A 13,859-nucleotide genomic window follows, 5' to 3' on the forward strand; every position below is an offset into this window, starting at 1 on the left:
CATACCAGCTGAGCTGGAATAAGGGCCGCACCTTCATAGGTACTTAGGAGCTGGCTATAGGTTTCTATAAGGCTCGGATATATTCCAAACTGGAAATAGTTTCCAAACTGATACCGCTCCTGAGGATGAAGGATCAGGCTTTTGTTCCTTGTTGTGAGGAAAGGAACGAAATGAATATTTACCCTGGAAAGAAAGGGAAAGCAAAGTTGACTTAGAAGACATGTCAGCATTCCAAGTTTAATCCATAAAGCTTTTCTAGCTAAAATAGCTAGAGACATATACCTGACATCAACTCTAATGATATCAAAAGATGGTATCACCAATAAAATTATTAGCATGTTATAGAATAATAATAATGCTATAAAATTATGATCTGTTACTTGTTGCGCTAAAGCTTCTAACCAAAAAGTTGAAGCTGCAGCAACATCCGCTAAAAATATAGCAGGTCTAAGAAGATTACCTGAACATAAGTAAGCTTTTCTTAGAAAGGATTCAATTTTCCTATCTAAAGGATCCTTAAATGAAGTACTATCTGCCATAGGAATAGTAGTACATTAGCAGGAGTAGAGACAGCCCCATAACCTTAGGGATTTTTGTCCCAAAAAACTCTAATCTGTCAGATGGCACAGGATATAATTTGCTTAAACGTCTAGAAGGAGTAAATAAATTACCCAAATTATTCCATTCCCTGGAAATTACTTCAGAAATAGCATCAGGGAGATAAAACACTTCTGGAATAACTACAGGAGATTTAAAAACCTTATTTAAACGTTTACATTTAGTATCAAGAGGACCAGAATCCTCTATTTCTAATGCAAATAACACTTCTTTAAGTAAAGAACGAATAAATTCCATCTTGAACAAATACAAAGATTTATCAGCATCAACCTCTGAGACAGAAACCTCTGAACCAGAAGAACCATTATCAGTATCAGAATGATGATGTTCATTTAAAAATTCATCTGAAAAAAAGAGAAGTTTTAAAAGACTTTTAAGTATACTAGAAGGAGAAATAACAGACATAGCCTTCTTAATGGATTTAAAATAAATAAAATCTCTTATGTTATCAGGAACACTCTGAAAATTAGATGTTGACGGAACAGCAACAGGTAATGTAACAGTACTAAAGGAAATTTTATCTGCATTAATAAGTTTGACATGACATGCAATACAAATAACAGCTGGAGAAACAGATACCAAAAGTTTATAGCAGACTTAGCTTGGTAGCTCCAGCACTGTGCAGTGATTTTCCTGTAGTAACTTCTGACTCAGTTGCAACGTGGAACATCTTGCAATATGTAAAAGAAAAAAACAACATATAAAGCAAAATTGATCAAATTCCTTAAATGACAGTTTCAGGAATGGGAAAAAAAATGCCAGTGAACAAGCTTCTAGCAACCAGAAGCAATAAATAATGAGACTTAAATAATGTGGAGACAAAAATGACGCCCATATTTTTTAGCGCCAAAAAAGACGCCCACATTATTTGGCGCCTAAATGCTTTTGGCGCCAAAAATGACGCCACATCCGGAACGCCGACATTTTTGGCGCAAAATAACGTCAAAGAATGACGCAACTTCCGGCGACACGTATGACGCCGGAAACGGAAATAGAATTTTTGCGCCAAAAAAGTCCGCGCCAAGAATGACGCAATAAAATGAAGCATTTTCAGCCCCCGCGAGCCTAACAGCCCACAGGGAAAAAGTCAAATTTTAAGGTAAAATATGTTAAATTAAAATGCATTATCCCAAATATGAAACTGACTGTCTGAAAATAAGGAAAGTTGAACATTCTGAGTCAAGGCAAATAAATGTTTGAATACATATATTTAGAACTTTATAAACAAAGTGCCCAACCATAGCTAGGAGTGTCACAGAAAATAAGACTTACTTACCCCAGGACACTCATCTACATATAGCAGATAGCCAAACCAGTACTGAAACGAGAATCAGCAGAGGTAATGGTATATATAAGAGTATATCGTCGATCTGAAAAGGGAGGTAAGAGATGAATCTCTACGACCGATAACAGAGAACCTATGAAATAGACCCCTTAGAAGGAGATCACTGCATTCAAATAGGCAATACTCTCCTCACATCCCTCTGACATTCACTGCACGCTGAGAGGAAAACCGGGCTCCAACTTGCTGCGGAGCGCATATCAACGTAGAATCTAGCACAAACTTACTTCACCACCTCCATCGGAGGCAAAGTTTGTAAAACTGAATTGTGGGTGTGGTGAGGGGTGTATTTATAGGCATTTTAAGGTTTGGGAAACTTTGCCCCTCCTGGTAGGAATGTATATCCCATACGTCACTAGCTCATGGACTCTTGCTAATTACATGAAAGAAAAAATGATTAATTCAAATGCATTATCCCAAATATGAAACTGACTGTCTGAAAAATAAGGAAAGTTGAACATTCTGAGTCAAGGCAAATAAATATTTGAATACATATATTTAGAACTTTATAAACAAAGTGCCCAACCATAGCTTAGAGTGTCACAGAAAATAAGATTTACTTACCCCAGGACACTCATCTACATGTTGTAGAAAGCCAAACCAGTACTGAAACGAGAATCAGCAGAGGTAATGGTATATATAAGAGTATATCGTCGATCTGAAAAGGGAGGTAAGAGATGAATCTCTACGACCGATAACAGAGAACCTATGAAATAGACCCCGTAGAAGGAGATCACTGCATTCAAATAGGCAATACTCTCCTCACATCCCTCTGACATTCACTGCACGCTGAGAGGAAAACCGGGCTCCAACTTGCTGCGGAGCGCATATCAACGTAGAATCTAGCACAAACTTACTTCACCACCTCCATCGGAGGCAAAGTTTGTAAAACTGAATTGTGGGTGTGGTGAGGGGTGTATTTATAGGCATTTTAAGGTTTGGGAAACTTTGCCCCTCCTGGTAGGAATGTATATCCCATACGTCACTAGCTCATGGACTCTTGCTAATTACATGAAAGAAATGAATTTTTTTTGGCCCTAACAACATCCGGAAATGACGCAACTCGCGTCATTGTAGACGTAACCTTGTGCAAGGAACTCGGCGTCAACTAAGACGCCGGAAATGACGAATTTGCATCATCGGACTTACCTTCGCACCAAGAATGACGCAATAAACTTTGGCATTTTGCGCCCTCGCGAGCCTAATTTTGCCCGTGAAATTTAACCCCTTAGCGACCAGAGCACTTTTCCATTTTCTGTCCGTTTGGGACCAAGGCTATTTTTAAATTTTTGCGGTGTTTGTGTTTAGCTGTAATTTTCTTCTTACTCATTTACTGTACCCACACATATTATATACCGTTTTTCTCGCCATTAAATGGACTTTCTAAAGATACCATTATTTTCATCATATCTTATAATTTACTATAAAAAAAATTATAAAATATGAGGAAAAAATGGAAAAAAACACACTTTTTCTAACTTTGACCCCCAAAATCTGTTACATATCTAAAACCACCAAAAAACACCCATGCTAAATAGTTTCTAAATTTTGTCCTGAGTTTAGAAATACCCAATGTTTACATGTTCTTTGCTTTTTTTGCAAGTTATAGGGCCATAAATACAAGTAGCACTTTGCTATTTCCAAACAATTTTTTTCCAAAATTAGCGCTAGTTACATTAGAACACTGATATCTTTCAGGAATCCCTGAATATCCCTTGACAAGTATATATTTTTTTTTAGTAGACATCCCAAAGTATTGATCTAGGCCAATTTTGGTATATTTCATACCACCATTTCACCGCCAAATGCGATCAAATACAAAAAATTGTTCACTTTTTCACAAATTTTTTCACAAACTTTAGGTTTCTCACTGAAATCATTTACAAACAGCTTGTGCAATTATGGCATAAATGGTTGTAAATTCTTCTCTGGGATCCCCTTTGTTCAGAAATAGCACACATATATGGCTTTGGCGTTGCTTTTTGGTAATTAGAAGGCCGCTAAATGCCACTGCGCACCACAAGTGTATCATGCCCAGCAGTTAAGGGGTTAATTAGGGAGCTTTTAGGGAGCTTGTAGGGTTAATTTTAGCTTTAGTGTAGTGTAGTAGACAACCCCAAGTATTGATCTAGGCACATTTTGGTATATTTCATGCCACCATTTCACCGCCAAATGCGATCAAATTAAAAAAAACGTAAAATTTTTCACAATTTTAGGTTTCTCACTGAAATCATTTACAAACAGCTTGTGCAATTATGGCACAAATGGTTGTAAATGCTTGTCTGGGATCCCCTTTGTTCAGAAATAGCAGACATATATGACTTTGGCGTTGCTTTCTGGTAATTAGAAGGCCACTAAATCCTGTTGCGCCTCACACGTGTATTATGGCTAGCAGTGAAAGGGTTAATTAGGGAGTTTGTAGTGAGCTTGCAGGGTTAATTTTAGCTTTAGTGTAGAGATCAGCCTCCCATCTGACACATCCCACCCCCTGATCCCTCCCAAACAGCTCCCTTCCCTCCCCCACCCCACAATTGTCCCCGCCATCTTAAGTACTGGCAGAAAGTCTGCCAGTACTAAAATAAAAGGGTTTTTAAAAAAAAATGAAATTTGTTTTTTAGCATATTTACATATGCTACTGTGTAGGATCCCCCCCTTAGCCCCCAACCTCCCTGATCCCCCCCAAAACCGCTCTCTAACCCTCCCCTCTGCCTTATTGGGCGCCATCTTGGGTACTGGCAGCTGTCTGCCAGTACCCAGTTTACAATAAAAAGTGCTTTTTTGGGGTTTTTTTTGTTTTTTTCTGTAGTGTAGCTTCCCCCAACCCCCCACCCCCCACAAACAAACCCCCACCACCTTGCTGATTGTTTGGATTTTATTTTTTATTATATTTTTTATTTCCCCATTTTCTGCAGTGTAGCGGTTCCCACCCGCTCCCTCCCCGTGCACGCGCGCGCGCCCCCAGCCACCCCCGCCCACGATCCCGCCCCCCTTCAGATCCACATGGCCATCGATGGCCGCCACCCGCCTCCCGGTCCGGCTCCCACCCACCAACGCAGGTAGCCACCGATCTCCGGTGCAGAGAGGGCCACAGAGTGGCTCTCTCTGCACCGGATGACTTAAAAAGGTTATTGCAGGATGCCTCCATATCGAGGCATCACTGCAATAACCGGAAAGCAGCTAGAAGCGAGCAGGATCGCTTCCAGCTGCTTTCCACACTGAGGACGTGCAGGGTACGTTCTCAGGCATTAACTGCCTTTTTTCTGAGGACGTACCCTGCACGTCCTCAGTCGTTAAGGGGTTAATGAAAAAGCAGTCAATTGAAAAATGACTATACCCCAGGTAAGAAAAATATTTTCCTAAATATGTTTTTACCCAAATATGAAACTGACAGTCTACAAAAGGAAATATACATGAACCTGACTCATGGCAAATATAAGTACAACACATATATTTAGAACTTTATATTAATGCATAAAGTGCCAAACCATAGCTGAGCGTGTCTTAAGTAATGAAAACATACTTACCTAAAGACACCCATCCACATATAGCAGATAGCCAAACCAGTACTGAAACAGTATCAGTAGAGGTAATGGAATATGAGAGTATATCGTCAATCTGAATAAGGGAGGTAGTAGATGAATCTCTACGACCGATAACAGAGAACCTATGAAATACATATCCCGCGAGAAAAACCCTTGCATTCAATAGGTGATACTCCCTTCACATCCCTCTGACATTCACTATACTCTGAAAGGAATCAGGCTTCAAAATGCTGAGAAGCACATATCAATGTAGAAATCTTAGCACAAACTTACTTCACCACCTCCATAGGAGGCAAGGTTTGTAAAACTGAATTGTGGGTGTGGTGTCGTCTAGATAAGGCGCCATAGCAATTCCCTGTGATCTGATCACTGCCAATAGGGCTCCCAGAGACTTTGTGAATATTCTGGGTGCTGGGGCAAGACCAAACGGAAGGCCAACAAATTGAAAATGCATGTCTCACAATACTAACTGAATATCTGTATCATGTAAAATCTAAGAGACACCGGTGTCTAGGTGATTACTCTAAAAAAAAAAAAAACCAAGTGTGGGTGAATCAGTATCTTAGGACAGTTATTCACAAAACCCAAAATGTAAAAAAAGTTATAAGTTAAGACTAAGCAATAACCAGTATAACTATGGAAAATGTGTACAGTAGATATGAATCCATTTACATAGATTAGGGATGATAGATCACAGAGGACCTATTAGTTAAAATTGACATACAGTCTGTTATTTATCCGCTATCAGAGATAATATAGTCTTGTATTCCTAAACTAATGTATAGAGCTTATGAGTCTATCCCACACCTTGTGATCATTGACACCTTGTCAGATTAGTTCTGAGAGGATAGTCAAAATGTCTGATTTTGTGTTTATTTGTAACATCTAGAAAGGAGAATAGGCACCTTTTTTAGTTTTTATTTTGAAGTTAAGACAGGTTGCATATACGTATATTATTGGAAACATAGTACACATTTTATTTAATCCATTCATTTATCCATTGATTTTATCTTAAGACGTTTATATAATGCTTCTTATGTCACATTAAATCTTTAATTAGCTTCACTTTATAACAGTATCATTCTCTTTTTTCACACAAACCAATTAGAATTTTGTTAGAATTATTAAACTTATTTGCATATAATAGACATTTAACTTGAATTGGGTTTAGTTTTAATTTAGACACAACAGACTGCCGTAGGCGCCACCTCCATCTTTTTTTTTGTCTATTGAAATTCTGCTACACTTTGTATGAGAAGTGTGGCCAGTGAGGCTGGCCGTTCCGTTGCTTATAACAACCAGTCACACACCAACTTTCCAAATAGAGTTTTACCCTTATAAAAGGTAAAGACAAAAGCTTGGCCTTTGAAAAAACAGCCGACCAAGATTTTAACCACAAAGCTCTACGAGCTAGGACAACTTAGCTCCCAGTCTAATTACATGCATGTTGGCATTGCAGATAAAAGTATTGGCTTTTAGAGCCTTGATCCTATCTTGGATCTCCTCAAATCGTAGTCCCCTCTGATATCAAATCAGACAGGGCATCACACCAGTAAGATGCTGCTCCCGCAACCGTAGTAATACTTGCCGCAGGTTGCCACTGTAGTCCTTGATGGATGTACATCTTTAAGTAAGCCTCTAGCTTCTCATCCATAGGATCCTTAAAGGAACAACTATACTCTATAGGAATAGTAGTTATTTTAGCTAGAGTAGAAATAGCTCCTACTTTAGGAACAGTGTGCCATGAGTCACAAATAGAGTCAGCAACAGGAAACATCTTTTTAAAAACAGGGGAAGGGGAAAAGGGAATCCCTGGCTTATCCCATTCCTGAGCTATAATTTCAGACATATTGTCTGAAACAGGAAAAACATTCTCAGAAGAGGGAGAATCATAAATGCTGTTAAATTTAGAAGACTTTTTAGGGTGGACAGCAACCGAAGGTTCAGAGTCATCCAAAGTAGTTAGTACCGCCTTCAGTAGTAAACGGAGATGTTCAAGCTTAAATCTGAAATTAACTTCAGATTCACAAGATTTTTCTCCCATAGTATCAGAGTCTGATGAAGATACTTCAGTAGCTTCTGAAGGCGAAATCTCAGACATCTGAGAATGGTTGACCAGCGCAGTTTTAGAGTCAGAAACCTTGCTGACAAATGTTTAGATTTCCTCTTACGCTTAAACGAAGAAGGGAAAGCTGACAACGCCGCAGAAACTGAAGTAATCTGAGCAGCAAAATCCCCAGGTAAATAAACACCCACAGGGGGCTGAGAGGACAATAAAGGAACAACATGAGAAACGAGAGAGACACACTTGGCTCAGAAGGGAGTAATTTGTATTTAAATTTTAAAGTTTTAGCTAAGCATGAGGAAAAAAAGAACAATTTGAGCCTCTGAACATAGTAAACATTTATCCACAGACATAGAATCATCTAATTGTGAATTCATAGCTACAGAATTCAGCTCCTAAAATTTGTGAAAAATATAAGAATTTCCAAAATGTACTAAAAATGTATCATTAAATTACAGAGTGGAAATAAAAAAAAAAAAAGAAGCAAACTCAAGCTGCTACTGGATAGGATTGACACCCCACTAGCAAGAGGAAGCAAGAGACTCCTGCAGAGACCCTCTCCTCTTTGGCAGACAATCCGCTAGATAACAAAACGTTAAGTCGCAAAGCCGACACTGATCCTCTACACAGTACAGGCTCACAAAGATCTGTTCCGATACAGCGGAAGTGCGGGCGTCACGTGAGTGGATCAAAAAAAAAGAACTTCACCACATAAAAGTGCGCAAAATAGTAAACGGCTCTAGAAAGTAAAACCGTTATCCTCATTATGTCTTTTATAGCTCAATCATGTCCGTCATAGCCATATCTGCAACAAATAAAGACAAAGTAAAATCCTTTAAAACCCCTCAGCCAAGTGAAACTCTCCAATAACCCTTAAGTCTCTCACTGTGAATAAAAAACCCAATAACATTAACCTTTTTAACACACAAAAGTGCCAATAAATCTGTCCATAAGATGTATCCTTAACTAATAAGGATAACTATGTCCCAAAATAGATACATGAGGATTAACCTCTTAAGTGTTGCTGTCCTTCAGTACCTAGAAAGCAAAGGCACTTACTTCAGATCCAGCTGCAGGACAGATAACCACTACTTAGATGTGACAGGTACTCCACTCCCAGTAATGGACCTGTAGGAAAAGAAAGAACAGAGTAACCAACTCTGGCTTTCTTGCAAAGGGGTAACAAGACGCCAAACCTTGCTTGCAGGGAAAAGTACCCATAAAAGGATTAAATATCTTCAGACACCATCTTCGCACATCCTTCACTGACAGAGGCAAAGAGAATGACTGGGGATTATGGGTAAGGGAAGTCACATTTAACAGCTTTGCTGGGGTGCTCTTTGCCTCCTCCTGCTGGCCAGGAGTTGAATATCCCACTAATAATTGCAATGACGCTGTGGACTCTCCATGCCATAGGAAAAAAAAAAAAAGTCCCCCCCGCAAGACCCAGTGCAATACCACCACATATTTTCGTGACCCTATTTTTAAAGTTTGGAATGAAAATTTCAGAAGTAATATACAAGATAGCTGCAATTTTTGGTAAAGTGACTAAAATGTGCGTACTTTATTCCTCACTGTAGTCAAACTTGAAAGTGTTATAAAAGGCAATACCACACCCACTAATATCTCATTGTGACCCACTAAATATGGTGTTGCAACCCAGAAGTAGGTCGCAACCCTTGGTTTGAAGAACGCTTAGCTAGAGCATGCAGTTCAACACCTTTCCAATTCACTTCAGTTATCAAATTTACTTAGTTTTTTTGATGAAGAGTAAATCTAGGTAGGCTTATAGGAGCAGTGTTCTGTGTTCTCAAAGTGCAATAAGCAGTCCTTCAAGCTGAACACGTTCTGACTTCTGAGTGTCAGCAACATTTCTGAAAGTTAAATTTCTGAGGAAAAAACAAAAACAAAAAAAAAAAAAACACACACACTTACCAAAAGAGCATGTGTCTTCACGAAATGGAACATATGACATTCCCATGATAGTTGCTTTTGGTGTGACTTTGCCAACAACTTCAATAACTCCAGAAACCTCCTCATCCAACTAGGATTCAAAAAACAATTTTTAATTCCACTAGAGTCCATTACGAAGCAACTTAAAGTGAATGTAAAGTTAAGGCTATTAGACAAATTAGAACAATAGAAGATACAAAATGAATGACTCATTTATAAAATCGTTAATATATACTAATCTTCAGAGATATTTAAAATTGAACGCTATATGGATAAGAACTGAAGCTCCGGTTGCCATTTTCAGCAATTGATTGACAGATGACTCATCTGCAATCAACTAATCGTTGTTTCTCCCACCCCCGGCGTGTTCAGCCCCTTTGCACAAACGTCATGGCTTGGGGGAAACAACGATAAGTTGATTGCAGAGGAGTCATCTGTCAATTGCTGAAAATGGCTTGCGGAGCTTCAACTCTTATCCATATAGCGTTTCATTTTAAATCTCTGAAGATAAGAATATGCCAATGATTTCATGAATAAAAAGTGTCATTAATTTTTTTTTAGCTTCTATCGTTTGCCTTTATCTAATAGCCTTAACTATACATTCACTTTAAAGAGCATGTGAACAAAAAAAAAACAAAAAAAACTTCTTTACAATTAAGCATGCTATGAGGAATCACATCCTGAGCTTAAAGTGATAGTAAACATCATTGCTCTGCACAATAACAGAGGTTTTATCAAAAATAAACATCAACGAGGAGGAGGAAGGACCGGTCAATACTTAAGATATAAGATAAAAACAACTTAGGGACATTTAAGAAAAAAAAAAAAACACCACCACATTAAGCAACTTTAATATACATCATAATGGTAACCTAATGAGCTAATCCAGAAAGCTCAAATTTACCATCACAGTGCTAAATGAAAAAAAAAAAACAAAACAAAAAAAAAAAAAAACACCACACCTTTGCATGTAATTTTTTTATTTTTTTTATTTTAACAGATGTTTTTGTACTTAGGAAAAAAAAAAAAACACAAACACTACTTGTTTGTGCTTGAGAGACATGCCCTTGTCCATAAAAGCAGTGAGATATCAGACCTTAAAGGGACATAAAATAAGTTCAGCTAAAAGCTTTATATAAAAAGTAAAGAGCTTAAAGGGACATAATACTTTTATGCTAAATCACTTGAAACTGATGCAGAATAACTGTAAAAAGCCGACAGGAAAATATCACCTGAGCTATGTAAAAAAGGAAGATATTTTACCTCACAATCTCCTTAGCTCAGCAGAGTAAGTTCTGTGTAAAAAGTTATACTCAGCTGCTGCCCAGCTGCAGGTAAAAAAAAATAAAAAAAAAAAATGAAGAAATGAACAGCAGACAATCAGCATCAACAGTGCTGAGGTCATGAACTCTTTTACTGTGATCTCATGAGATTTCATAGTAACTTCCTTAAACTGAATAGGGAAATAACATGAGAGTGCACAAGGCTCAATCCCTTAGCTGTACCCGGACAGACATACTGATGAGAAACTTTTGAAGTACAATACCTTTCTTTTTTACATAGAGATGTTCAGGTGACGTTTTCTAGTCCGCTTTTTACAGCCATGCTGCATCACTTTCAAGTGTTTAAACATTGGGTATCATGGCCCTTTAAAGAGACAGTCTACAATATAATTTATTTTTATTGTTTAAAAAAATAAATAAAAAAAAAATGATTAAAAAAATCCCTTTATTACCCATTCCCCAGTTTTGCATAACCAACACGGTTATATTCATATTTTTTTTTATCTCCGCGATTACCTTGTATATAAGCATCTTCTGACATCCCCGTAATCACATTACTTTATTATCTATTGACTTGCATTTATTACTGTGTTGTGCTAACAATTCCTTGGGCGTGAACACAATGTTATCTATATGCCCCACATGAACTAGCAGTCTCCTGCTGTGAAAAGCAAATAAAAAGCATGTGATAAGAGGCTGTTTATAGTGGCTTAGCAACAGGCAGAAATGTAGAGGTTTAAATGCTATAAAGTATATTCATATATCAATGTTGGTTGTGCAAAGCTGGGGAATGGGTAGAAAAGGCATTATCTATCTTTTTAAACATTAACAATTTTAGTGTAGACTGTCCCTTTAACAATTTTCTGCAACATCCCCCAGATGATTTTATGCTATCTGGCCTTTGTCTTCAGCCAAATGCACATGTGGTTGTTATCGGTGATGTGACAAGTGATGTGTCAAGTCACGTGGCACCCAACTGAAGCAGTGCACTGCTTTGTTGCTGTCAAACCACTCTACAGAGTTTGAGGAAGGGCAATTAAAGATATTGAAGTTCCTGTGCCCCCCCCCCCAAAACATTTTTAAAGATGTTTACGCACAATTTACAAACACCATAAATGTCATGACTTTTTATTGCTCATTTCATCTCACTTTGTATCCTCATAAAATCAGTTCCCATGTATTGTTTCTGCGATCCCCTTGCACTGTTATCTTACTGCCTGTTGTACAATATTTTACTGAGACCTACAGATGATGTCTGTCATCAGGTATTTTATACCAATGTGCAGGCGATGTCTGTGACAGATCATCCATATATCTGCACAAAAATACAGTGTGACAAAGTACTTTGATATTATGGCTTAAGGGGACATTCCAGTCAAAATTTAAATGCACATAAATAAATTACATATTTGGATAGAAACATTTGTAATACGCATATATTGGCAAAAATGCTTCTAGTAAAAGTTATCACTGTTTCAGTGTTAAAAATTTTTCTCTGCACATGCATGTATAGCATAGCTAGATATTCTCAGTGTACCAGCATTTTAAATACCACAGCTGCTTAGAGCAACAGTGGGGCTTGTATCATGTTAGCAATTAAACAATCATTACCAGAGATGGTACAAGCACCTTAAGCTTTCTTAAGTGCTGCATTTAGAATGCTGGTGCATACTGTAATACACTTTTGAAACAGCTATAGCTTCTATAAGAATCATTTTTGTTAATACATGCATATTACAAAAATGTTTCTATTCAAAACTTAAATGCATCCATGTGAACCTCAATTTTGGCAGGAATGTCCCTTTAATGAAAAAAAATTAAACATTTTTTTCTTTAGGGATTGGTTGTGCCCCTCAACCCATTATGCTTGTTAGTCTATGGGGAGATTGCAGGACCAGCAACCTGCTGATCCCAGACACATGCACACAACTGCAAAAGAGCTTGTATAATGCCTCTATATCTGCAGCAGGACACTGAATTGGGGGGGTAATTCAGGCTACTCCAGACAATGTAAGTAATTTTGCCGTTAAAAAAACAAAACAAAAAAACAAAACAGTTTAATAAAAGGGACAGTACACTGTAATATTGTTTTTATATTAATGTAATTTCAATGACTTGTTAAACCAGCTGCAGAGTATAAAATGTATGAGAAATTGCTTTTTCAGGTTTATTTGTGTACATGAAGTAGCTGGTTTTGTGCTTTTAAACCACAGCCTATAACAATGGGTTGAGTTTCAGATCTCATTATGTTATCACTTTTGTGTACACACACTTGCTTCCTTATCTTATATTTGTCTGTAAAACTAAAGCTCAATACATAAAAAGAACAATGGAAAATTATAATTTTATTACTTAAAGGGACAGTCTACCATAGAATTGTTAATGTTTTAAAAGATATATAATGCCTTTATTACCCATTCCCCAGTTTTGCATAACCAACAGTTATATTAATATACTTTTTACCTCTATGATTACCTTGTATCTAGGAACCTTCTTCCAGCCCCCTGATCACATGACTGTGACTGTTTATTATCTATTGTCTTAAATTTAGCATTGTATTGTGCTAGATCTTAAATAGCCCGCTGTGCCTGAAAACAGTGTTATCTATATGGCCCACGTGTACTGTCTCTTTGTGTTGAAAAGAGATTTAAAAAGCATGTGATAAGAGGCAGCCCTCAAAGGCTTAGAAATTAGCATATGAGCCTACCTATGTTTAGTCTAAACTAAGAATACCAAGAGAAAAAACATAATTTATGTAAGAACTTACCTGATAAATTCATTTCTTTCATATTAGCAAGAGTCCATGAGCTAGTGACGTATGGGATATACATTCCTACCAGGAGGAGCAAAGTTTCCCAAACCTTAAAATGCCTATAAATACACCCCTCACCACACCCACAATTCAGTTTAACGAATAGCCAAGAAGTGGGGTGATAAGAAAGGAGCGAAAGCATCAAAAATAAGGAATTGGAATAATTGTGCTTTATACAAAAAAAATCATAACCACCACAAAAAAAGGGTGGGCCTCATGGACTCTTGCTAATATGAAAGAAATG

At 37.5% G+C, this 13,859-nt stretch overlaps 1 protein-coding gene across 1 annotated transcript in view; it reads right to left on the reverse strand.

Annotated features, from left to right (window-relative positions):
• Positions 1-13,859, reverse strand: part of RPA3 (replication protein A3) — a 95,582-nt gene that overhangs the window by 44,881 nt on the left and 36,842 nt on the right. Inside the window, exon 3 of the mRNA XM_053714093.1 lies at positions 9,503-9,611. Coding sequence (XP_053570068.1) covers positions 9,503-9,611 — 109 coding nt within the window. The remainder of the gene's footprint in view (positions 1-9,502; positions 9,612-13,859) is intronic.

This window comes from Bombina bombina, chromosome 5 (genome assembly GCF_027579735.1).
Source record: "Bombina bombina isolate aBomBom1 chromosome 5, aBomBom1.pri, whole genome shotgun sequence".
NCBI classification, from domain to species: Eukaryota; Metazoa; Chordata; class Amphibia; order Anura; family Bombinatoridae; genus Bombina; species Bombina bombina.